The sequence below is a fragment of the Falco rusticolus genome, unplaced genomic scaffold (genome assembly GCF_015220075.1).
Source record: "Falco rusticolus isolate bFalRus1 unplaced genomic scaffold, bFalRus1.pri scaffold_96_arrow_ctg1, whole genome shotgun sequence".
Taxonomy (NCBI): Eukaryota; Metazoa; Chordata; class Aves; order Falconiformes; family Falconidae; genus Falco; species Falco rusticolus.
The window spans coordinates 6,392-32,186 of record NW_023618250.1 but is presented as its reverse complement, the minus strand read 5'-3'; the positions used below and the strand labels follow the sequence as shown (position 1 = coordinate 32,186).

Sequence of the window (25,795 nt, the reverse complement as noted above, 5' to 3'; positions counted from 1 at the left end):
GGGGGGGGGGGGGCATGGAGTGTTGGATGGGGGCACGTGAGGTATAGGGGTGCCCAGGGGCGTCTATAGGTGTGTTTTTAATATCTATATATATATATATTTGTGCGGAGATGCATAGGGGGGGGGTAGAGACACCTATAGGGCAGGAACAGGGGGGAGCGCGCGGAAGCATCTAGAACCATATAGACAAGTCTATAGGGGTGTATACGCACAGACGCGATTCCGTGCGAGTATATGGGGTATGCAAGTGCGGGTCTAGGGGCGTCTATAGGTGCAGGTACGTATATCTGGGCCTATATACACCGGGCCACCCGTGAGCCCTGCCTCCCTATAGGTGCCCATCCCGTATATATAGGTGTAGCACCTATAGGTGCGCGCCCAGGGGCTACGGTGACAGCTGTAACCTGCACACACGTATATATATATATAAAAATATATATTAAAATGTGTATTTTTATATATATATATATATAGGCTGCCCTTATGGAGGGGGGGGGGGCTAGGACCAGTATAGGGTTGCTATAGCAACAGGGGATGATGTTGCCACGGCGACGCATCCCGCTCTTTCCAGGCTCAGCTGGAGGCAGGGGGATGCCCTGAGCCCAAGTGGGGGTTCCTTAATGGGTCTCCCCATTAACGAGGCCCCTCGTTAATGAGTCTCCCCTCGTTAATGAGTCCCCTCGTTAACGAGACTCCCCATTAATCAGTCCCGTCGTTAACGAGTCCCCTCATTAACACCTCTTTCCCCCCTCCCCCCCTCCCCCAGCGCCGCCGCCGAGACCGCCCAGCTCATGACACCTGTGGCAGCACTGGTAGGACCCGGCTGGGGGGGGCGGGTGTTCATTAATTAATTAGCAAAGGGGGGGGGAAAGCTAATTAAGTGCCCCCCCCCCCCCCCCAAGCCCCAGCATGCGGGTGACGCCGTGCCAGGCCGCCTTGGCGGGGGCCATCGGCCTCAACCTCCTCCTCTTCTACTGCGCCTGGCGGGGGCCGGGGGGGTCGCCCCCCCCCTGCCGCCCCCCCCGCGGCGTCCCCGGCGTCACCGTCATCCTCCGCGACTTCGAAGACTTTGAGAACGACCTGGCGGGGACGGCGCGATCCTTCGCCTCCTTACCCGTCCCGGTGCTGGTGGCCGCCGAAACGGCGCCGTACCCCCCGGTACCGCTCCCGGCGGGGGTCGGATTCTTCCCGTTACGCCCCGTAGCCGAGCACCCCCCACCCTTAGCGCACCCCGAGCTCCACGTCCGCACCCGCCACGTGGCTTTGGTCCCCGACGGTACCCGGGCCGTCCCCGGGCTGCTGGAACGTATGCGGGACGCGTTGGAAGAAAGCGCCGGAACCACGCGCTTGGTGGCGGCGCCGGTGGGTTCGGTACCGTTACGGTGCTTGGAACTCCGGTTGGAACCGCGGGAGTGGACGGCGCGGTACGGCCCCGCCGCACCGGGGCTTTGCCGGGCGCTGGAGGGACCGGCCGTCCTGCTGCTCCGCACCCGCGACCTCTTCGCTCTCCCCTTCCCCTTGACGCGCCCGGTGCCCACCGCCCTTTTTATCCAAGCGACGTTAAGGGGTTGGGGGCTCCGGGTATTACCGGCGACGTTCCCGGCGGCTCGCCGACCTCCCGTTTCCCCCCACGGGCGTTGGAAAAGTGAAAATTTAGCGGAAAATCGCCGGCGGCGCTTGATGCGCGAGCTGGGCGTCAAACGGGAGGTGCTGGCGGACGGCCGGGAGCGCTGGTACGGTTGCGGTAAGGAGACGCCGCGGTGTTTCGGTACCGTTCACGCCCGGACCCCCCAATACCTCCTGGCCGGGCGTTGGACCCCCCCCTGCTGCCTCCGGGCGCTGCGGGAAACCGCCCGGCACGTCACCGAAACGCTGGAGGCAGCCGGGGTACGGTACTGGTTAGAGGGGGGATCGTTACTGGGAGCCGCCCGCCTGGGCGATATCATCCCTTGGGATTACGATGTGGATTTGGGAATTTACCGGGAGGACGTGGCTAAATGCCGGTGGTTGGCGGCGGTGGCGGCGGGGGGGGAACCGGTGGAAGACGCCGAGGGTTTCCTTTGGGAAAAGGCGGCAGAGGGAGACTTTTACCGCGTCCACTACAGTCGGAGCAACCGGTTACACGTGGACCTGTGGCCCTTCTACCCCCGCGGGGGGGTGATGACCAAGGACACGTGGTTGGGGCACCCCCAGGACGTGGAATTTCCCGAAAATTTCCTCCGGCCCCGGGTACCGATGGTTTTCGCCGGTTTCACCGCCATGGCGCCCAACAACGCCCGCGCCTTCCTCGAGCTCAAGTTCGGGCCGGGGGCTATCGAGAACCCCGAGTACCCCAACCCCGCCGTCAAGCGCCTGGGGCAGGACTGAGGGGGGGGGGGGCGCGGGGGGACAGGGACACGACCCCCCGGGGGTGTCCCCCACCCCGTGCCAATAAACTCTCCAGTGACACCCACAAGGCTCCTCCGTGCCAAAGCTTCGCCCCTGCGTGACACCCACGGGGCTCCCTCTGCCCGCCCCGGGACCCCCACCCATCCTGGGGGGGCCCCTCTGGGCCACCCCTGAGTCCCCACTTAACACTTGGGGTCCCCCAACCAGCCTGGGGGGGGGGTCCTCTGCCACCCTACCCGTCCCCCAACCACCCTGGGGGTCCCTGGTTAACCCCCGGGGTCCCCCAGCCACCCTGGGGGTCCCTCTGCCACCCAGGGGGGCTCCCCCTGCCACCCCCCGGGGTCCCCCAGCCACCCAGGGGGTCCCTCAGCCACCCTGGGGGGGTCCTTCTGCCACCCTGGGGGTCCCTGGTTAACCCCCGGGGTCCCCCAGCCACCCAGGGAGGGGGTCCCTCAGCCACCCTACCTGTCCCCCAGCCACCCAGGGGGGTCCCTGGTTAATCCCCAGGGTCCCCCAGCCACCCAAGGGGTCCCCCAGTCACCCAAGGGGGGTCCCTCTGCCACCCTACCTGTCCCCCTACCTGTCCCCCAGCCACCCTGGGGGGTCCCTGGTTAACCCCCAGGGTCCCCCAGCCACCCAGGGAGGGGGTCCCTCAGCCACTCTACCTGTCCCCCAGCCACCCTGGGGGTCCCTGGTTAACCCCCGGGGTCCCCCAGCCACCCTTGGGTGGGGGGGGGGGGGGGAGGTCCCTCTGCCACCCCCCTATGGGGACAGGGCCACAGACAGAGGCAGAAAAATGGGAAGGGGCTGGAAGTGGGGAACAGCAGCCCCCTGGCCCAGCCACGGGGGTCCCAGCTGAGCCCCCCCACTCTCAGTGGGTCAAAAGGGGGAGGTCTCGTGCCTCCCCCCCCCCCCCCTTTTGTGCCAAAGTGGAGGCAGCCCCTCCCTCGTGACAGGCGCGGGGTGGGGGTGGGGGGGGCTCCGGCACATCACAACCACGTTTATTCACAACACGATGATGGGGACGCGGAGGGGACGCGCAGACACGACACCGAGAGCCCCCGTACTGCCCCCCCGGGGCTGGGGGGGGTCTGAGGAGGAGGAAGGCTGAGGGGGGGAGGGGGAGGGAGGCATTTGGTCCCAGTTCACTCCAGTGACTGCAGCATCAGGAGCTGCTTGAGCACCTTGGTCTGGCTCGTCTCCCGGATCTCCCCGGCCAGGAACATCTCATCCACCACCGTGTAGACCTGTGGCCGGGCCCCAGCCGCGTGAGGGGGCATCCCTGAACCCCAAGGACCCCCAAGTGGGGTGGGGGTTCCCCCGCTCCCCCCTCCCCGCTCCCCCCCAGGGCTGGAAGAGACCCCCTGAATCCCCTTTTCTCACCTTGTAGAAGTTGAAGACCAAATCGAGCTCGCAGACGTTGTGGAAATATTCATTGAGGACCTGGGGGAGGGAGGGAGGGACGGGCAGGATGCGGCCTCGCGATAAAGAGCGGCCGTTAGCGCGGGGGCCTTAATTAAAAGCCAGGGAGGCAGGAAGGTGGGGGGGGTGGGGGGGGGGGGCAGCCTCACCTCGACGAAGTTGTGGATGGCTTCCAGGTAAGCCAGGTTGTTGTCGGTGACGTCCACGCAGATGCAGAAGTAAAGCCCCGCGTAGCGCCGGTAGATGATCTTAAAGTTGCGGAACTGAGGAAGGGGAGAGGTGAAAAAAGAGGAACTGGGAGGACTGGGAGGAACGGGATGTGGCCCAGCAGGGCTGCAGGCTCCATTCCCGTGGGGGAAACCGCTGGGGATGGGACCCCAGGTTCATCCTGGAGCCCGGGATTCACCCCCTGGCTCGGGAAAAGCAGGGGGGCAGGGGGTGTGGGGTGAAATGGGGGGGGGGGGAGGGGGGGGGTCGCGAGGCCGTTACCTCCACGAAATTGGTGTGTTTGGCGTCGCGGACGGTGACGACGGCGTGAACCTCCTCGATCAGCTTCTGCTTCTCATCATCGTCGAACTGCATGTACCACTTGGCCAGGCGGGTTTTCCCGGCCCGGTTCTGGATCAGGATGAAGCGGATCTGCACGGAGGTGAGGGGGGGGGGGGGGGGGGGGGCGTTGCAAAATGGGAGGGGTTGGAAGGGGCAGAGCATGGGGTCAGGGTCCCCCATCTCCTTTTTTGGGGGTAACTTGTGCCCTCCCCCCCCCCCCCCAAGTGGCTCCCTATAGGGATCATGTCAAGGAGCCCCACCAAAGCTCTCTGCCCCCCCCCCGCCCAAAGCCCCCCTCCCATAGGTTGGCTATAACGGAGTCCCCCCGCCCTGTCCCACTCCATAGAGCGCCCACCAGCCCTTCCCTATAAGGACGCTATAACGGGGTGTCCCCCAGGAGCCCCCCCCCCGCCCTGTGGGCCACCGCAGCCCCCCCCCCCCCCAGCACCGGGCCTTACAATGCGGCACCCTACGGGGACCCCCCTAATCCCCCCCCCCAAGGCTCCGACACCGTCCGGGGCAGCCCCCCCTACGGGCCTGCCCCCGCGCCCCCTACGGGCCTGCCCCCGGCCCAGGCCCGCCCCAGCTCCTCACCATGGCGGCCCCGGTCCGTGCCCCCCGTCGGCGGCGCTGCCGAGGCCGGCCGGCCCGCCCCCTCCCTGCGGTTCACCGGATATCCGCCCCCCCGGGGCGCAGGGCACGCTGGGAATCGTAGTTCCGAGGGGCGGCGGGTAGCGATTGGTCCTAGCGCCGGACTACATTTCCCAGCGGGCTTTGCGCCCGCGAGGGGCATGCCGGGATAGCCCCCCCCCCTCCCGTTTCCGCCTCGCCCGGCGGCAATCGAGGCGGCGGTGCGGCCTGTAGGCCGTGGGGGCCCTTCCCGGGCTGCCTGTCGGCCTCCGGGGCTCCCGGGGCGGGGGTTGTCCCTGTGAAGCCCCCCCGACCGCTCCCGGGTTGGGCCCCGGTGGTCAGTGGGACAGCGGAGAAGGAGCGGCCATAGGGCTCCTCCCCGCGGCCTGCCGCATCGCCCCGCCTCCGTTCTGAGCGGGAGGAGGGGGAGGCGGAGGGAGGGGGAGGAGGAGGGAGAGGAGGAGGAGGAGGAGGAGGAGGGAAGGAGGGAGGAGGGAGGGAGGGAGGAGGGGGAGGAAGGCGCCGCCGCCATTACAGGCCGAGCCCGCCCCGGCGGCCCCGCCGCCCCCGCCCCGCCCGCCGCCCCCCGCCACCGCCCCGAGGGGGGACATGGCGCCGCCGCCTGCCGCCCCCGGCCCGGCCCGCCGCCGCCGCCGCCGCCACGGTAAGGAGCGATCCCGTGTATCTGTGTGTGTCCCCCCCCAGCTGGGAACAATGGGGCCGCCCCACCCCCGCCGGCCGCGGTCCCGCCGGGCCGGCCCACAGCCCCTGCGGGGGGGGCCGCGAGGGGAGCGGGGCCTTGGCCCGGGCCCCCCATCCCCCCCCCGGTGGGGAATGGGGGGGGCTCATCCCGGGTCTGGGGGCGCTCCCGATGGGGAGGCCCGGGCGGGGAGACCGTCCCCCGTTCAGGGAGAGGCCTGGGAGCGTAGCCCCCCCCTTTGGGGGGGAGACCCCCGCCCTTAAAGGTTGATGCTCCCCTTCTTTTAGGGGAGGGGTCCTGCGGGGGGAGCCCCCCCTTCCCCCTTTACGGGCAGGATAACCCCCCCCCAAGGGAAGCCTGGGGGGGAGCCAGGGAGGGGGAGACCCCTTAAAAGGGGGCTTGGCCCCCCGGAGTTCGGGGGGAGGAGGGGAGAGCCCCCCCTAAAAGGATCGATGACTTCTCACCAGAAAGGGAGGGGAGGGAGGGGACACCCCGGGGGGGGAGGGGAAGAGTACAGCCCCCCCCCCCCCCCCCAACAGCTTGGGAGGCTTTGCCCCCCAGCCCCAAGCACCCCCCTTTATTTGGGGGGGGGGATGGTCGCTGACTGGGGGCTGCTGCCCTGCTTCGGGGGTGCAATCACCCTGTCCCCCCATTTTGGGGGGGTGGGGGGGTGGGCAGCATCATCCTCCGCCCCAGATTTGTGCCACTGTGGAGGGGCTGGGAGATTTGGGGGGCTCCCTGGAGGGGGGGTGGCTCCCCTGCAGTGGGGACAGCTGGGTTCCCCCTTCCTCAGTCCCCTCATGGGGGGGGGGGGGCAAGCCCTACACCCCTTCCCCAAAAGAAAAGGGGGGGGGGACACAGAGTGTCACCTCCTCCCTGTGCCAGCAGAGCCCTAGGCTGGCTTTTGGGGTGCCACTGCCTTTCCAGGGTGTCCCCCCTGCTTTTTTTTTTTTTTTGGGGGGGGGGGGGGGGGGGCAGTCTCCAGCATCCTCCTTTTCAGCTGGCGACCCCCCCCTTTTCCACTCCTCCTTTTATTTTTTCCGGCTCATTTCCGAAATCTGCCGCCGCCGACCCACGTTCCTCCGGTATTCTGGGGGGGGCGGGGGAACGGGGGCAGCGGTGACCGCCCCCCCCCCCCCCCCCCAATAAAAAAGCAATGGGGTTCAACCAGAGCCAGCAGCTGCCCCAGCTCCTCCGAGTGAATCCATCCTTGTAGCGATTACCCACCGGCAATTAAAAAAGCGCCTTTTTATTCGGTAATAAATTGACGGCGCCGGCTGCGATCCGGGGAAACGGTGAAGGCGTTCGCCAGGAGATTAAGCTTCATACAATGATTCTTTATATTTGGGGGTTTTTTTTGGTTTTTTTTTTTTTTTTAAACGGAAACGGGGGCTTTGATTTCTCGATAGTGATTTTTTTTTTTTTTTATTATTATTATATTTTTTTTTTTCTCCTCCAGGAGCTGCCGTATCCACACGAGCCGCCGGTAATTGGCGTTTAAATCTGCAGAGATAAAGACGGGGCCTGACGGGCGCTCGGGCCGGCTGGTGATGTAATTTTTAATGGCCTCAATTCATTGATTTCTGCTTTCGCCCCGCCGACTGGGAAGGGAGGAGGGGGGGGGGGGGGGGGGGCGGCCAGTTTTGAAAAACCGCTTAATTTTAAAATTAAAAACCCAAAAAAGGTGCCGAGTCGGGCGCCTGTTCCTGCGCCGGGGCTCCCGCTGCTTTCCTTATTCCTTCCCGATTTGGGGAAGCTTAATTAGGGTAACGTGCTTCATCAGGCTTTTGACAGCGCTTGGGAAAATAAATTTAAATTGTTTTTTTGTTTTTTTAATCCACTTTCTTTGTCCCTCTTCCCCGGGCACGCTTCAGGGTGGCACCGCTCACCTTCAAGCCTTGGGGAGCTTTTGCTTTTTCCTTTGCCACCTTAAAAAAAAAAAAAACCAACAAAAAAACCCCCAAAAAAGGCTGTTGCGGTTCTGAGCTGCATAAAAGGTCTGATTTTAGGATTTTCCTTGCTCGGGCGCTCATGCATCTCCTCATCCCAGCTCGGAGGACGGGATTCCGGGAGCGGTGTGTCTGGAAGGGGTTGGTGTCTGTGCTCCGGATTTTTCTCTCCCTCTGCCTGAGCTTCACTCTTCTTCTTTTTTTTTTTCTTTAGTCTTTATTTATTATTTTTTTTCCCTTCTTGCCCAGCCAACCTCAGTTCCCTCCTGGTATCCCCAGCCGCGTACTGCTCACCGGCTGGGTTTTCCCTTGCTCCTTTATGGGATCGCCCGTCTCGAGGTGTCAGGAAATGATGATTTTAATTTTTATTTTTATTTTTATTTTTATTTTTTTTGGAGAGGTTTGGGGTTTTACCTGGTTCTGGGATGCCGATTTGGAAGCTTGTCCTCTCCGGAGCGGCGCTGATCGTGAGCATCTCGTAGAGGTCCATCTTTTCGCGTGGGGCTTCACCGAGATAATTTCTTGGCGTACTCCCGAGCCACGGTGGGGTTTTTGTGGGGCCGGTGGGGAGAGCAGCCGGTCCCCTCGGTGACCGGGAAGTGTCCGGTGGGGCTGTAAGACCCGGTGGAAAGATGTCTGATAAAACAACGTTTGAGATCAATCCCTCCTCGTGGCCGCGTCTTCCCTCCCTGCCTCCCGACTCCAGCAAAATGAGGAAAATCGGGATAGGCACGTGCTGAGCTTTGTGGTGGAGCCGTGGGGCAAAGGCATCACTCATTGGAGAGTGACTCGGGCGAGTGAGGGGTTGGGGCAGCAAGATCTCCTCGTTTTTCTGAAGGAAACCGGATTTATCGCGGTTGCAGTCGGGGAATTCGGCGTGTAAAAGCGATTTTTGTCGGGACGTCGTGGCCGTCGTGGAAGGTGAGGCTTTATTTTGTGCTGGGCTTGAAGCCTAACGAGTCCTCTTCTGGCCGTGGCCCAGTTGATGCCCACCAGCGTTTGGCTGGGACACGGTGGTTGGTCTTTGCTCCTTCGCTGAGGGATCTCTATGCCGTTGACATCATTTGGCCTTGTGTGGACGTTGCCCCAGTTTATTTTTCTTGAAAATGAGGTTGGAGTTTGTTGGCCAGCGAGGCAGGGTGATCAGTGGTCACCTTCTCGGCAAGGTGGCCACTGGCAGAGCTGGTGAGCGCCTGGGCTTGGTGGATGCTTGGCTCCGGCCACGTTCTGGAGATGTTTCTGGTGGTTAGTGGTCACCTTCTCGGCGAGGTGGCCACTGGCAGAGCTGGTGAGCGCCTGGGCTTGGTGGATGCTCGGCTCCGGCCACGTTCTGGAGATGTTTCTGGTGGTTAGTGGTCACCTTCTCGGCGAGGTGGCCACTGGCAGAGCTGGTGAGCGCCTGGGCTTGGTGGATGCTCGGCTCCGGCCACGTTCTGGAGATGTTTCTGGTGGTCTTTGGTTTTGGTTGGGTTGAATGTGGTTGGGGCTCTTGGTGGCATCACACCAGGAAGGGCTGCAGTTGGTCCAGGAATAGAGAGATGTATACATGGAGGCGCGTCTGTGTCACCTGCAGCCAACGGCTCCATGTCCAAATGGAGATCGGCAACCAGCAGCGTTCCTCGGGCCTGTACTGGGACCAGTACTGGTCCGTACCATCATCGGTGACCCGAGCGGTGGGACCACAGGCAACACCAGGCTGAGCGGTGCCATCGGTGCCCTCAGGAGCTGCACCTGGAGGGACCTGGGGGCGTTGGGGGACCTGGAGGTGTTGGCCAACAGGAACCTCATGAGGTTCCACAAGGTCAAGGTCAAGGTGGTGCAGCTGGGGGGGAGGGGCAGAGCCCCGGCATGGGCTGGGGGGTGGGTGGGTGCAGAGCAGCCCCGTGGGGAAGGACTTGGGGACGCCGGGGGGGGTGACGAAGGGGATGGGAGGTGGCAACGTGCGCTCACAACGTGGAAAGCCACGCATCTCCTGGGCTACAGGTTGAGGGAGGGGGGGGGTCTTATCCTGCTCTGGGGTCCCTAGCGCAGGGTGGGCGTGGGGCTGCTGCGGGGACCACGGGGGGTGGTCCAAGGGCTGGAGGAGAAGGAGCTGGGAAGAGCCAGACCCTTCCTGATGCTTGTAAGGAGGGGGGGGGGGGGTTGGGGGGATTTCCCGGGGGTCCACAGCGCCTTGAAACCGGCAGGGGGAGGAAATTCTTTGCGTGAGGGTGGTGGGTCGTGTCCGAGGGGACGTGGGGACGGGGCTCGGAGCATCCTGCTCTGGTGGGAACCATCCCTACGGCAGGGCGTGGGGACCGGGGTGGTCTTCCAAGATCCCTCCAACCCAAACCCTTCCGTGACTTTCTAGATGTCTCTACGCTCCCGCGTACGCGTCACCCCGTAGTCCTCGTCCTCCTCAAGCTTGTCACCTCAACCCAACGCCACATTTTTCCAACAACTTGCCTCAAAAGCTGCTTTCTTCCCCTTTTCCTGCCGGGAATGCCGCCGGAGGAGCTGGCCATGGCTTGGGGGTAGGGGTACGGATGCTCCGCTCATTTGTGAGACCCCCACCCCTGACTTTTAGGGAAAAAGGCTCCGGCGCTTCGCCGGGATGATGGATGAATCCGCGTGGAGAGCTTGTGCCTTGCCACCCATTGCTCCTTCTTACGTGTCGGGGGGGGGGGGAAGGAATGGGTATGCCGCCACCGCACCAAAAATCACCCCAAAACAAGTCCCGTAAGAGGCTTTGCCGACCAGTGAGGGCTGGGGGAGGGGAGCCGGTGGCTGGGGACAATTAATATTCACGCAGCACCGCGTGGCCCTTTCCCCATCCCGATAGCACTTGACCTTTGCCTTTTGTCTGGGAAGTTCTGAATTGGTTTTGAAACCTTTTATGAAGTTGACGAACGCGGCGCCGCGCACCGAAGCCACGTTGGGCAGCTTTTAAATACCTGGCGGAGAAGAAACAGCACTTAGATGAAGATTTTAATTATTTCTTTATTTATTTTTTTCCCCCCTGGATGTCGCTTTGACGTGGATAACTGCAGGATATTTATCTTAGGATGGATAAATCGCGGTTTCTGGGAAAAAGGGTCGGAGCCCGGAGGTGTGTTTATTTTTGCTTAGCGTTATCCTGGACCGGGATGCGGCTCTGCTGGGATGCAGGATGCTCCTGGGTGCTGCTTCCTTGTAGGAAAACCTTCCGAGATGCTGTTGCACCACGTGTTTATCCCCTCCTGCCTTTCCTGGGCCGCGGCGCCGCGTGGCTGAACCACCAGCCGAAGGGACACGGCTCGGGGAGCAGCAGCAGCGCTGGGAGACCTCACTACCCGGCAGCTCCGGCGAGGTTTTTTGGTGGAAGCGAAGCGTTGGAGATGCCCCCCATCTCCTCAAGGTGCTGTGGGGCTGCCGTTTCTTTTTGCCTCTGCGTAGTCCAGCTTCTAATTTAGACTTTTAGCTTATTTAATTGAAATTGGTTATACTGAAACGCTCGGTTTGCTTCAAAACAACGGAGTTTGGAGGAGGTGTGGGTGCAGGACGGAGAGGTTTGGCCCGTGGTGGGCTGTGGTCCTGCCGCTTACGGCTCCACAAGCGAGGTGCAGGTGAGGCTGGAGCCCCGTCTCCTTAAACCTTCTGCATCCCGGCTGGAATTCTGTCAGATTTCCCAGTGGGAAGACTGGTCGTGCCGTTATTTTAGCTCCTGGCTTCACGCTGAGCGGAGCACTCGCTGCCCCGGGCTGTGGCAGCGGGTCGAGGAGGAAAAGAGGATCCCGTGGAGGAGGAAAAGAGGATCCCGTGGAGGAGGAAAAGAGGATCCCGTGGAGGAGGAAAAGAGGATCCCGTGGAGGAGGAAAAGAGGATCCCGTCGAGGAGGAAAAGAGGATCCCGTCGAGGAGGAAAAGAGGATCCCGTCGAGGAGGAAAAGAGGATCCCGTCGAGGAGGAAAAGAGGATCCCGTCGAGGAGGAAAAGAGGATCCCGTCGAGGAGGAAAAGAGGATCCCGTCGACCTGGGGAGAGCTTCAAGACGGAGGTCATTCCCCTTAAATAAATGAAAAATTGTGCCAAAAACCAGCCGGCGGCGGCACCGAGCCCCCTGCCCGGGGGGATTTTGGAGGCGAGCGCCCACCGAAGCCTTTGTGGTCCTGGTGAGCGCCGCAAAAAGCTTTATCTTTTGGTTTAATAGCCTTTGGGAAGCTGCTTAATTGAATCTACTGTTAATTGTGGGGCTCTTGCAACACCGACAGGCGGCGAGGGCTGGGGGCCGGGGTGGAAAGCCGGGTTTTAGGGCTGGGGGTCGGGGTTGCGTGAGCTGTCATCGCTGGTGGCTGTGGTCCTACCAGCTTTCAGGTACCTGGGGGTGGAAAATCTTTTTTTTCTTTTTTTTCCTTCCTTTTTTTTCTTCTCTTTGGGTCTGCTGCCAGCTTCCTAAGAGAGCTAAATTCCACCCCCCCCACCACCCCCCCCTTTCTACTTTGCTGGCAATTAGTGGAGCGGGTCGTTCTTCCTGGTCCTTCTGGCTGGACTTTGTGGCGTAAATGAGTAACTCCTGACTCAGGGATTTAGGGGAGAAAACGAAAGTGAGCACCAGTTTGACACTGGTTTTCCCCTTCCCATGCCCTGAGCGGAGGAGAAAGGACGGCGCTTCGTTAACTTGAGCTAATTGCGGAGCTTGAGGACACACGGACGTGAGTGCATCTACGAGCCGGGTGGGCGTCAAGCTTTTCTGTGGCTCAGGGGTCTGAAATTTTTTTTTTTTGGGGGGGCGGTTGTTCTTATCCCAACGCCAGGCTGATCCCTCCAGCTGCTTCCCCAGCACAGGCAGAAAACCGCAGTGGAAATGGGCAGGATCCCGCGTGCTGGTCAGGATGGATCCCACCATGCGTCCCACCCTGGAAGCCCCGAAGCTCTCGGGAGTCACGTAGGGTGCCAGGGGGTTTTATCGAGTTGGTGTCTGCGTCTCTAATTCCGAGAATTCTTGTGTGGAAACTCCGCTGGGGTGTCCCAGCCTGTTGCTTTTTGTCGGCAAACAAACTTTTTGCTCGTGCAAACGAAGGTGAGCGGGTCAAAGGCAACGGTGCAAAGCCGAAGGAGCTGCCTCTGCTGGAATCTTCTGCTGCCCCTGAAATCCGGCTGTGGAAACGCTTTTGCGACCGTGCGTACCGTGGGTTTTACCCAGGGAAGAGAGGGGAAAAAAACCAGCTTCTCCGCCGGGCCCAAACGAACAGAAAACCTGAATTTCGCCAGATTTGTTGGGTATCCGTTGGGTGATGCTGTTGCCCAGCCGCCTCCTGCAGTTCGTTAGTGAATTTCCCGCTTTACACCAAGGATTTACGGCGCAGGATCCTCCACGCCGACCCTTCCTCCACCTTGCTGCTGTGTCGCTGCCTTCGCTCATCGATCTTGGAAATCAGCGGCTCCGGAGCCTGGGGGGATCCCTCTATTTTGCAGAAAATTGTGAAAGTGGTTTTATGTCTGTGAGAGGGCTGGGTGAGGCTGGGGAGTTGCCTCCTCGTGCCGCACGACCGAGGCTGCCCCATCTGTTGCACGAGATTAAGCGTTTCGGACCCAGATGTTTCAAAGCTTAAATCGATTTTTGTAAAAAAAAAAAAAAAAAAAAAAAAAAAAAATCCCAACGACCCATTTCGGGGGACTTCCCGCTACCGGTGAGCAAAATTGATGATCCGGGAGGGAATCCCATGGCCTGGAAACAGGACAGGTTGGTGTCTCACCAGGGTCTGGCGTGGTTGGCATCCCCGAAACTGGGAAGAAGTGATGAGGATGGAGGGAAAACACCGGAGGAAGAGCAGCGCTCCCAACGGAGCAACAGCAGAAGCTGTGTAAGCAGCCCCAAGCCCCGGCCAGCCTCCCGGGGAGTTAACCGCGTTCCTTCCAATTGAGCGATGAGTAATTAGTTGACATAATTAAAGGGTTTGACAGCGGCTCGGTAGCATAGTTGACATCGTACGGGTGTTGCGGCTGGGAACGCCTTTTTACCTGCCAAGAGTCTCACCTGGAGGAGTGACACGCGCTGCCGAGAAGTGCCGTTCCCGCAGGAAATAACGCATCCGTGGAAGAGCCGAGTTTTTACGGATCGTCTCCCAAAACGCCTTCGCTCCTCGTTTTCCTTCCCAAACCCCCCCCGCTTCCTTGTGGAATTCCGAGCCCGTAACCTGGTGACGCGGGTGACCAGAGGGAGGGATTTTTTTGGGGGGGGAGGGGGGATGGGATGGAGTGAGCGTGAGGGTCGGGTTTGGGAAGCAAAGCGATGGGTTGGTGGCAGCCTTTGTCTGTCGGAGGATTCGGTCCCACCGGGGAACGGGTAGAACCGCATCGTCCAGACGTGGAAGCGGAGATGCTGTGGGAAGCCGTGCTCCTGGGGTGGTTCCGACGGTGTCATCGGCACGTGAGCTCATTCCCAGTGAAAAAAACCAAACAAACAAAAAACAAAAACCCCAACTTTTCCGCTCTGGGATCGTAAAGCAGATGATCTCCGCTGCCTTGCTTCGTAGGGTCACGGAAGGGTTTGGGTTGGAGGGACCTTGGGAGACCACCCGGTCCCAACCCCCTGCCGTAGGGATGGTTCCCACCGGACCAGGCTGCTCCGAGCCCCGTCCGACGTCCCCTCGGACACGACCCACCATGGAGCACGTGCAAATGCTCCAGCATCTCATCACCCTCGTCTCATCGGAGCGTTGATCGGGATCATCCCTCCCTCCGGTGCTGGTCCCTCTGGGAGGACTTTGTCTCGGCCGATGCTTGGGACGCCTCTTGCAGGCTTGAGTGGGATCTCTCTGCTTTTTTTTTTTTTGTTTGCTTGGTTGGTTGGTTGGTTTTAAACTGTCCTGATCCAATTAGACCCCATCGATCCGCAGTAATCCTCCCGGTAGAAGCAGCGTTGGGCGTTAAGCCAGCGCTATGCCTGATTTTTTTAAGTCAAAAGGCAAAGAAAAGACGTGTTTGTTCCATTGCTTTCTTTTCGGTGTCGGATTGGGAATGCCCACGAAGCGAGCCCGCTCCGCCGTGGCTCTTCCCTCTGCCGCTGCCCCGTTTTTCTTGCTCCCCACCCGGCTGGGGAGCAAACCGTGACTTTTGATCCGCCTGGGTGACACTCTTGGCTTGTGGTTTTGCGCCCACAAGCCGCCGGTGACGACAGCGAGGAAGCCCTGTGCCCGCTGCGGTTCGCGCTGGGTCGGGTGCTGCAGCCGCCGCGTCTTCGTGGTGGCCGGCGTCTCGTCGGGAGCGGGAGGCGTGGGAAAACGGGACGGGCGCCGTGAGATCCGTTGGGATTCCCCTTGCCGAAGCGCTGATGGCCGTTTCTCTTTCTTCTAGGGGGAAACGTCGGCCGTCCGACGCCGCGGGCCAGCAAGAACTGAAGCGCCGCTGGTTGACGCGCAGGATGAGGACGACGAGCTTCATCGCCCCGGTGCCCTGCCTGGCTTGAGGAACTGTCACCCTCCCCCCCCCGCCGTCCGCCGAGCCTCCCGGGTGACGCCGGGTACCAGCACCACTGATCCTCTCGGAAAGCGGTTAGAGTGGGACAGGATGTGCGGACGATGATGATGGCCAGAAAGCAAGATGTTCGCATTCCCACCTATAACGTTAGCGTGGTGGGATTATCCGGGACGGAGAAGGAGAAGGGACAGTGCGGCATTGGGAAATCCTGCCTTTGCAACCGGTTTGTCCGGCCCAGCGCGGATGAGTTTCACTTGGACCACACTTCGGTTCTCAGCACCAGTGACTTTGGGGGAAGGGTGGTCAATAATGACCATTTCCTCTACTGGGGGGAAGTTGTGCGTTCCCTGGAGGACTGCGTCGAATGTAAAATGCACGTCGTGGAGCAGACGGAGTTTATCGACGACCAGACCTTCCAGCCTCACCGCAGCACGGCCCTCCAGCCCTACATCAAGAGGGCTGCCGCCACCAAACTGGCGTCGGCCGAAAAACTCATGTACTTTTGCACTGATCAGCTGGGGCTGGAACAGGACTTTGAACAAAAACAGATGCCGGATGGGAAGCTGCTGGTGGACGGCTTTCTCCTCTGCGTCGACGTGAGCAGGGGGATGAACAGGAACTTTGACGATCAGCTGAAATTCGTTTCCAACCTTTACAATCAGCTGGCGAAAACGAAAAAGCCCATCGTGGTGGTCCTGACCAAGTGCGACGAAGGCGTGGAGCGGTACATTAGGGATGCACATACTTTTGCCTTAAGCAAAAAGAACCTCCAGGTGGTGGAGACGTCGGCTCGATCCAACGTGAACATCGACTTGGCTTTCAGCACTTTGGTGCAGCTGATCGATAAAAGCCGGGGGAAGACGAAAATCATCCCCTACTTCGAGGCTTTGAAACAGCAAAGCCAACAGATCGCTGCCGCCAAAGACAAGTACGAGTGGCTGGTCAGCCGCATCGTCAAAAACCACAACGAGACGTGGGCCAACGTGAGCCGCAAGATGCAATCCTCTCCGGAATACCAGGATTACGTCTACCTGGAAGGGACGCAGAAAGCCAAAAAGCTCTTCCAGCAGCACGTCCACCGCCTCAAGCAGGAGCACATCGAGCGCCGGCGGAAGATGTATCTCGCCATGCTTCCGCAGGCCTTTGAAGCCCTCATCCCGGACCTGGATGAAATAGATCACCTGAGCTGCGTCAAAGCCGAGAAGCTCTTGGAGACGAAGGCGGACTTTCTGAAATGGTTTATCGTGCTGGAAGAGACGCCCTGGGACGCCACAAGCCACATCGACAACGTGGAGAACGAGCGCATTCCCTTTGACCTGATGGAGACCCAGCCCGCCGAGCAACTCTACGAAGCTCACTTAGAAAAGCTGAGGAACGAGAGGAAAAGGGCGGAAATGAGAAGAGCTTTCAAGGAAAACCTGGAGACTTCCCCCTTCATCACGCCCGGGAAGCCCTGGGAGGAAGCGCGCAGTTTCATCATGAACGAGGATTTCTACATGTGGCTGGAGGAGTCTATTTACATGGACATCTACAGCAAGCACCAAAAACAGATCATCGAAAAGGCCAAGGAGGAGTTCCAGGAGCTGCTCCTGGAGTACTCGGAGCTGTTTTACGAGCTGGAACTGGACGCCAAGCCCAGCAAGGAGAAAATGGGCGTCATTCAGGACGTTTTGGGCGAAGAGCAGAGGTTCAAAGCCCTGCAGAAGCTGCAGGCGGAGCGGGACGCCCTGATTTTGAAGCACATCCACTTCGTCTACCACCCCACCAAGGAAACGTGTCCCAGCTGCCTGGTTTGCGTAGACTCCAAGATTGAGCACCTGATCAGCTCCCGCTTCATCAGGCCCTCGGAACGCAACCAGAAGAACCTGCTGGCGGATCCCAACATCGACAGGATCAACCTGGTGATCCTGGGCAAGGACGGCTTGGCGCGGGAGCTGGCCAACGAGATCCGGGCGCTGTGCACCAACGACGACAAGTACGTGATCGAAGGTAAGATGTACGAGCTGTCCCTGCGGCCGATCGAGGGCAACGTCCGGCTCCCCGTTAACTCTTTCCAGACGCCCACCTTCCAGCCTCACGGTTGTCTCTGCCTTTACAACTCGAAGGAGTCGCTGTCCTACGTGGTGGAGAGCATCGAGAAGAGCAGGGAGTCGACCCTGGGCAGGAGGGAGAACCACTTGGTTCACCTGCCCCTGACGCTCATCCTGGTTAACAAGAGGGGGGATCCCAGCGGCGAGACGCTGCACAGCTTGATCCAGCAGGGCCAGCAGATCGCCAGCAAGCTGCAGTGCGTCTTCCTGGATCCGGCGGCCGCCGGCATCGGCTACGGCCGCAACATCAACGAGAAGCAGATCAGCCAGGTGTTGAAGGGGCTGCTGGACTCGAAACGCAACTTAAACCTGGTCAGCTCCACCTCCAGCCTCAAGGACCTGGCGGACGTCGACCTGCGGATCGTCATGTGCCTGATGTGCGGCGATCCCTTCAACGCCGACGACATCCTCCTGCCCATCCTGCAATCCCCGACCTACAGACCTTCGCCGTGCGGCGGCAGCAGCAGCTCCGTCCTCCTGGAGCTCTCCGTCGGGCCCCACAAGAGGCGCGTGGAGCTCTCCCTCCTCTCCTACCATTCCTCCTTTAGCATTCGGAAAAGCCGGCTGGTCCACGGCTACATCGTCTTTTATTCGGCGAAACGTAAGGCGTCCTTGGCCATGCTGCGGGCTTTTCTCTGCGAGGTGCAGGACATCATCCCCATCCAGGTGGTGGCTCTCACCGACGGCTCCGTAGACATCCTGGACAACGACCTGAGCCGGGAGCAGCTGACCGAAGGAGAGGAGATCGCCCAGGAGATCGACGGCAAGTTCACCACCATCCCTTGTAGCCAACCCCAGCACAAGCTGGAGCTTTTCCACTCGTTTTTTAAAGAGGTGGTGGAGAAAAAAACCATCGTCGAAGCCACCCACATGTACGACAACGTGGCCGAGGCCTGCAGCACGACGGAGGAGGTGTTCAACTCGCCTCGAGCGGGCTCCCCGCTCTGCAACTCCAACCTGCAGGACTCGGAGGAGGACGTGGAGCCCCCCACCTACAGCCCTTTCCGAGAAGACCCCTCCGTCCCCCTCCTGCCCAAAGACCACTCGAAGCTTTCCATGGAGCTGGAGGGGAACGACGGCTTGTCTTTCATCTCCGTCATGAGCACTTTTGAAAACAAGCTCAACAACAAAGTACCTCCGCCGGTGAAACCAAAGCCCCCCGTGCATTTTGACATCACGAAGGGGGACCTGTCCTACTTGGAGCAGCAGGGGCAGCGGGACGGGCAGAGGAAATCCATGTCTTCGAGCAGCTGGTTGGCCCCCGACTGTTTCGATCCTTCCGACTACGCCGATCCCATGGACGCCGTGGTCAAACCCAGAAACGAAGAAGAAAACATTTACTCCGTGCCTCACGACAGCACCCAGGGGAAAATCATCACCATCCGGAATATTAATAAAACCCAGTCCAACGGCAGCGGTAACGGTTCGGACAGTGAGATGGACACCAGCTCCCTGGAGCGGGGCCGCAAGGTCTCGGCGGTCAGCAAACCCGTGCTCTATCGGACGCGCTGCACGCGGCTGGGCAGGTTCGCCAGTTACCGCACCAGTTTCAGCGTCGGGAGCGACGATGAGCTGGGACCCATTCGAAAAAAAGAAGACGACCCAACTTCCCAAGGGTATAAAGGCGATAACGCCGTTATTCCCTACGAAACGGCCGACGGGGAAGACCCCAGGAGGAGGAACATCTTGCGCAGCCTGAGGAGGACGACGAAGGTAGGACGGTGCTTTCTGCCCCGTCGGCGCGTCGGTGCTTGGCACGGCGGTCCCGCTCCCTCAACGCGGAGTCCCCCGATTTTATTTTATTATTTTGTTATTTTTACCACCCGCTAAACGCGCTGCCGGCGGCAGATTTGCCGTCCTGCACCGCTTCCCCCGCGGGGCTTGGGCTCGGAGGGCTCCATCCTGGCCACCCCCCCTCCCCCGAAAATCCCGTCCGTGCCCGGAACCCCAACGTGGCCTCCGGCCGCCGCCTGAGAATCCTCCGTCCGTGTGGCTAAACGTGACCAAAGCCACGGCTCGAGCGCCAGGGTCCCACCAGAGGGGACACGGGGTGGGCTGAGGACGCGGCCCAGGCGGCTGTCGTCACCCTTGGGCGGCTCTTTAGCCGTGTCGTATCACACGCGTGTGCACTGGCACCACGCGCTTCTACACACGCATCTGCGCAGACGCGCTGTCTGCACATGCGTGTCTACGTACGTGCATGTTACACGCGTACTTCTGTGTGCACATGGTTATGTACGCACACGTGTGCACGTGTACGCACATGCCATATGCACACACAGGCATGGTCACGCTTTACATATGTGCATGCACGTACACACATGTATATTGTATTTACGTACATATGCATGCAAACACGCAGTTACATGCATGCTAGACGCATACTTCTGCGTGCACACAGTTACGTAGACACATACATGTGTGCACGTGTATGCACACGCCATATGCACACACAGGCATGCTCACGCGTTACATGCATGCACATAGACACATGTATATTGTATTTACATACACATACCACACAAACACACAGATACATGCATGCTATATGCATACTTCTGCATGCACACGGTTATGTAGACACATATACATGTGTGCACACGTATGCACATGCCATGTGCACACGCTGGCAGGCTCACACATTATGTGCATGCACATAGACACACGTATATTGTATTTACATACACATATGTATGTGAACACACAGATAACATGCATGCTATATGCATACTTCTGCATACACACACATGTGTGCACATGTATGCACAAGCCATATGCACACGATTTTGAACACACAGGCATGTTCACACGTTATATGCATGCACAGACACATGTATATTGTATTTACATATATGCACACAAACATGCAGATACATGCACACTTCTGCATGCACACCGTGATGTACACACACATACACGTGTGCACATGTGTGGACATGGTTATGCACACACAGGCATGTTCACCTGTTCTATGCATGCACATAGACACATATATATTGTATTTACATACACATGTCACACGAACACACAGATGCATGCTATATGCAATACTTCTGCGTGCACACGGTTATGTAGACATACACATGTGTACGCACATATGCACACACTATGCACACGAGTTTGCACACACAGGCATGTTCATGCGTTATATGCATGCACATAGACACATATATATTGTATTTACATACACATATGCACACAAACACACAGATACGTTCATGTTATATGCATACTTCTGCGTCCATGTGGTTATGTTTGCACACATATACATGTGTGCACATGTATGCACAAGCCATATGCACACGGTTATGCACACACAGGCATGCTCACGCATTATGTGCATGCACATAGGCATATATATTGTATTTACATACACGTATCACACAAACACACAGATACGTGCATGCTATATGCATACTTATGTGTGCACACGGTTGTGTAGACACATGTGTGCACATGTATGCACAAGACATGCACACGATTTTGTACACACAGACATGCTCACGCATTATATGCATGCACATAGACAACATGTATATTGTATTTACATACACATATGCACACAAGCACGCAGATATATGCATACTTCTCTGTGCACACTGTTATGTACGTGCACATACATGTGAGCACACGTATGCACACACCATATGCACATGGTTATGCACACAGAGGCACGTTCACATGTTATATGCATGCACAGACACGTATATTGTATTTACGTACACATATGCATGTGAACACAAATATGTGCATGCTATATGCATACTTGTGTGCACACTGTTATGTACATGCACACATGTGCACATGTATGCACATGATTATGCACACAGAGGCATGTTTGCATGTTATATGCATGCTACATGCATACTTCTGCGTGCATACGCTTATGTACATGCACATGATCATGTACGTAGAGGCGTGCTCACACGTTATATACATATATGCATGCACACAGACACATATATAGCGTATATAGATGCGTATACGTATGCAAACACACCCATACATGCATGTTACATGCATTTTACACACATTGTACACATATGTGCATATTCCTGCAGGCACCATATGCACACACGTTATACGGGCGCCACAGGGCCCATGCCCACGTTACATACGTGTCTCTACCGGCACGTATGTTACAGACCCACGTAGGTTCCGGTGGGGGCGTCTATAGGTCCGGGAGGAGGAGGGGAAGCGGGGGGCTGCCCCCGGACGTCCTGCTGGGAGCCGCCTGGCGCTGCAAAACTCATCAGGCTAATTAAGAGGCGTTGTTAATTTCCACTGGAAACAAAGGGAGTTCGTTTCCCGCGGCCGTACCGGGAGCTTCCTCAGTTTCCCTTCTGCTTCCGACTGCCGAAGCGTCGTTTTCCGTTTGCCTTAATTAGGAAAACTCGGGGGTGGGGGGGAGCCGGGTGGTCTCCCCTTAAAAAAAATAATAAAAAAAAATTTTAAAAAAATGGGATTTAAGTCTCCCCAAAACACCCGGCGAAGGAGAAATTTCCGCCGGGATGAGAGCGGGGTCTCCCTGTCCGCCGGGGGCTTTGCCGATGGGAACGTGGCTTTGGGGTGATCATTTATAATTTATAATTTGCTTTTTTTTGGGGGGGGGGGGTGGGGTGTCCAGCTGCTCTTTTGGGGGGTCCGTCCTCTCCCGGTGGCTCGGTCGGGCGCCGGGGGAGCGGTGGGATTTTTTTCAGGATTATGGCTCATTCCCAAGCGGATCGACCGGTGGGTTTGGGTCGCCGATACCCTTCCCCAAATCTTTTTGAGGAGCGTTTTTTCCCCTCCGTCCGCAGCGTAACGGGGCCAGGGGTCTTCACACCACCACCCCCCCCCCCCTTCTTCACCCCCTTCTTTTTCTCCATCCCCCCCAGAAACCAAAGCCCAAACCTCGGCCATCCATCACCAAGACAACGTGGGAAAGCAACTATTTTGGGGTGCCTTTGAGCAACGTCGTGACTCCCGAAAAACCCATCCCCATTTTTATCGAGCGGTGCATCGAGTACATCGAAGCAACGGGTAAGGAAGAAAAAAAAAAAAAAAAAAAAAAAAAAAGAGCTTTTTTCCCTGGCCGGAGCGCGCAGGGATTTTTCTCCTGCATCCTGATTTTTTTTTTTTTTTAAATTATTTTTAGGGGAAAACTTCCCCCAGATTCCTTTTTGGATTCTTTTTTATTATTATTTTGGGGGTTTTCCCATTCCCATCGCAGCTCCAGGTGGGACTTTTTGGGATCCACCTCGCGCCTTTCCCTCCCTCCGGATGATGCTGATGGGTACGGGATGATGCTGATGGATACGGATGATGCTGATGGATACAAAAGCCTAATTTTTAGGCTAATTTGCCTCCGGCAACCCTAATTAACACCAAAATAAGCTCTAGGTGATTTTTTTCCAACCGTTTTTGTTTTGGTTTGGTTTTTTTTTCCCCCTTTCCTCAGGCTTTTGCTTTGGGTAGCAGGGAAGTGCTGCAGGTGCTTCCCCTTTTTCCCGGCTCCTTTTTGTTTTTCCCGAACGCCGCATCCCAAAAAAAAAACAAACAAAACAAAACCAAAAAAAACCAGCCTGGTGCCGCTTCACCCCCCTGGTCTCCCATCTGGAAAAATCCAGGCAGTGTTTTTATTTTTTCTTGGTGGAGAGACAAGGTTTAATTTTTTTTAATCCCCTCTGCGCATCCAAAAATTAAAATATTTTTGGGGCGAAGGCGCCTCGCCTGGAAGAGGCGGCGGCGGCGGCGTTGCCGCGTGCTGTAATTTTAATTAATTATTAAGATTTTTAAGTGGGCACAAAGCGATGCCGGGAGGTAAACGCGACCCCGGGGCTAAAGGCAGTGGGTTTAAAAGGTGAAAAATAATAAGAACGATAAGTTTTTCTCTTTATATATAATATATATATAAAATAATTAAAAAATAGTAATAAATCGAACTCGTCGTTGGGACGAGATCGCAGGCGGGGTTTCGACTAGAAATTCCTGGAGGAGTGGGATTTCTGGGAGGGGGTAGGGCGTGGGGGATGTCATCGCTTCCAAGCTTTAGGGAAAAATGAAACATATGGATTTTAACACCTCTAAATGATTATTATTTTTTGGGGTTGGGGGGTGGGGGGTGTCTCCCTAAATCCCCCTCCCCGTGTGCCCTCGTTGTGCTGAAATCTCTCTTTTTTTAAAAAAATTTTTTTTTCCCCCTCGCCAGGGCTGAGCACCGAAGGGATTTATCGCGTGAGCGGAAACAAGTCGGAGATGGAGAGCCTGCAGCGGCAGTTCGACCAGGGTAACCTCCGTTGTCAAAATTCCTCCTTTCCCACCCCAAAATTCCAGGGGTGCCGGCGGCCAGCCGCCCCTCTGCCGCCACCGGAGGGATTTTTTAGGGTGAAACCACATTGGGGACCCCCTTGGTTTTGTCACCCGGCCAAAGGCTGAGGCGCCTGCCGCCGCCGCGCCATCCCAAGCGCCGGGTTTTCCCGTTCCCCACGTTTTTCCGGGGCGTTTTAATCCGGTTTTGTGACGCTGGCTCTCGGGGTTCACGGAGGTTTGGGACCGTGGCCGGGGAGCCGCTTCGGGGTGACTCCCCCCCCCCCCCCCATCGGTTTCCCGCACCCCTCAGCTCTTTTTTTGAGGTGTAACCACCAACCTGGGGGTGTAACCCCGAGATTTTTTTCCCCTTGTAGATCACGGGCTGGATCTGGCCGAGAAGGATTTCACCGTCAACACCGTGGCTGGTGCCATGAAGAGTTTTTTCTCCGAGTTGCCCGAGCCCCTGGTCCCCTACACCATGCAGGTTGAGCTGGTGGAAGCCCACAGTGAGTAAGCCCTGTGGATGGGGGGGGGGAGGGGGTGTCCCCCCCATTTTCCTTCCACCCCAACCCCTTTCCAAACCCTACCAGCTCGTTAGCGGGCCCGTCTCGTTAATCCAGCCTGGAAAACCCCATCGGTGGCCACGTCTCCTTGTTAATCCGCACCCTCCGAGCCCGTTTCTGGCGGGGGATGCTCTACGCTGGGGTCGCTGCTGGGTACCATCCTGCCCCCCCCCCCCCCCCCATCCAGTGGGGTGGGATTTGACATTTGGGGGTGATCCGTGATCTACTTGTCCTCAAATTCTCCCCTCCAAAGGAGGGATCCCGTGGGGGGATGCTGCCGGGAGCGGCTGCTGTGCCTGGCGAGCGTTTCTCTGCCGCGGGCAGACCCCCGACTCGTTTGTTTTTTTGTTTGGTTTTTTTTTTTTTTTTTTTTCCTCCCGGCAGAAATCAACGACCGGGAGCAGAAGCTCCACGCGCTGAAGGAAGTGCTGAGGAAATTTCCCAAGGAAAACTACGAGGTCTTCAAATACGTCATCGGGCACTTGAACAAGTAGGGTAGCGGGATCCCTGGGATGCGGGGGGAGGGCTCGGGGATGCTCCGAATCAGAGCGAGGAACCTGGGGGTCACCTTGTCCCCCTTCTCTCCCCCCGCAGGGTCAGCCACAACCACCGGGTGAACCTGATGACCAGCGAGAACCTCTCCATCTGCTTCTGGCCCACCTTGATGCGCCCCGATTTCAGCACGATGGACGCCCTGACGGCCACCCGCACCTACCAGACAATCATCGAACTCTTCATCCAGCAGTGCCCCTTCTTTTTCTACAACCGGCCCATCCTCGAGCCCCCCAGCGCCGCCCCCGCTTCTCCTTCTGCCACCCCCCCCGGCGCTCCGTTCCTCCCCACCACACCGGGTACGGCGCAACCTTCGCCTCCCCGCACCCCACCGCCGTCACCGCAGTCGCCCGTCCAGCCGCTCCTCCCGGCTCAGCTCCACGCGGAGCAGCACACGCTGTGAGCTGACCGCCGGGAGGGCAAAAAAATAAACAAACAAACGACAAACCCGACAACAAAAACAAACGAACAAACACAAAGCAACAACAACAACAAAAAAACACCAGGAAAAAAAAAAAAAAAAAAGGCAAAAATCTTGGGCTGGGGCGCTCGGCGAGACGGGGAAGCCAACGCCGGGCACAGTGGGAGCGCGCCGGGGTGGCCGGACTTGGGGTTCCAGGAGGATTTTTTTTTTTTTTTTTTTTTTTTTTTTTCCCCCAACTTTTGGTTTTGGGTAGGGGGTTGAGGAGCGGATCCGGCACCGGCGGGACAGTGGGGCTGAGCCGGTGGACCCCCCGTGGCGGGGGCGCTGGGCGGATCGGACATTTCTCCAGCTGCCCCTGGACTTTGCGGCTCGGCCCCGGCGCCGCCAACCCCCCCTGGCATTCCCCGGGATGTCGGCTGGAGCTCATCCTGTGTGGTCCACGGCTCATCCGGCACGGCCCCGGCTTGCCCGGCGTGGTCCAGGGCTGGTCAGACGCGCTGTGGTGCAGCCCGAGGCTCGTCCGGCGGGGGCTGAGGGTTGTCCCGTGGGACGTGAGGCTCGTCCAGCGTGGTCCGCCGCGGCCCTAGGTTTGGTCAGTGCAGCCCGAGGCTCATCCAGCATGCTGCAGCGTGGCTCAAGGTTCATCCAACGTGGTCCAGCATGGCTTGAAGCTCATCCAACATGGTCCAGGTGAGCCCAAGGCTCATCTGACATGGTCCAGCATGGCCCAAGGCTCATCCAACGTGGTCCAGCATGGCTTGAAGCTCATCCAACAAGGCCTAGCACGGCTAAGGCTCATCCA

The 25,795-nt window shown here is 58.4% G+C and overlaps 3 protein-coding genes across 6 annotated transcripts; 2 read left to right on the top strand and 1 right to left on the bottom strand.

Annotated features, from left to right (window-relative positions):
- The first annotated feature begins 515 nt into the window (after nt 1–515).
- On the top strand, nt 516–2,452 carry LOC119142237 (fukutin related protein). Its single transcript, XM_037374967.1, has 2 exons — nt 516–812; nt 903–2,452. The coding sequence occupies exon 2, from the start codon at nt 910–912 to the stop codon at nt 2,365–2,367; it is 1,458 nt and encodes a 485-aa protein (XP_037230864.1). The 5' UTR covers nt 516–812; nt 903–909; the 3' UTR covers nt 2,368–2,452.
- Nucleotides 2,453–3,368: 916 nt separating this feature from the next.
- On the bottom strand, nt 3,369–5,064 carry AP2S1 (adaptor related protein complex 2 subunit sigma 1). 2 transcript variants are annotated; one of them, XM_037374968.1, is made up of 5 exons: nt 4,954–5,064; nt 4,300–4,449; nt 3,960–4,073; nt 3,772–3,831; nt 3,369–3,635 (listed from the first exon to the last, which is right to left on the bottom strand). In XM_037374968.1, the coding sequence occupies exons 1-5, from the start codon at nt 4,954–4,956 to the stop codon at nt 3,534–3,536; spliced, it is 429 nt and encodes a 142-aa protein (XP_037230865.1). In that variant the 5' UTR covers nt 4,957–5,064; the 3' UTR covers nt 3,369–3,533. The 2 variants fall into 2 exon arrangements, with proteins under 2 accessions (XP_037230865.1, XP_037230866.1); XM_037374969.1 differs by lacking the exon at nt 3,960–4,073.
- A 540-nt stretch (nt 5,065–5,604) lies between these two features.
- On the top strand, nt 5,605–25,052 carry ARHGAP35 (Rho GTPase activating protein 35). Of its 3 annotated transcripts, none has more exons than XM_037374956.1 (8): nt 5,605–5,653; nt 7,149–7,236; nt 14,951–18,876; nt 22,041–22,185; nt 23,354–23,431; nt 23,829–23,960; nt 24,402–24,507; nt 24,612–25,052. In XM_037374956.1, the coding sequence occupies exons 3-8, from the start codon at nt 15,175–15,177 to the stop codon at nt 24,970–24,972; spliced, it is 4,524 nt and encodes a 1,507-aa protein (XP_037230853.1). In that variant the 5' UTR covers nt 5,605–5,653; nt 7,149–7,236; nt 14,951–15,174; the 3' UTR covers nt 24,973–25,052. The 3 variants fall into 3 exon arrangements, with proteins under 3 accessions (XP_037230853.1, XP_037230854.1, XP_037230855.1); XM_037374957.1 differs by having other exon boundaries at nt 7,149–7,241; XM_037374958.1 differs by having other exon boundaries at nt 5,638–5,653; nt 7,149–7,175.
- Nucleotides 25,053–25,795: the final 743 nt, after the last annotated feature.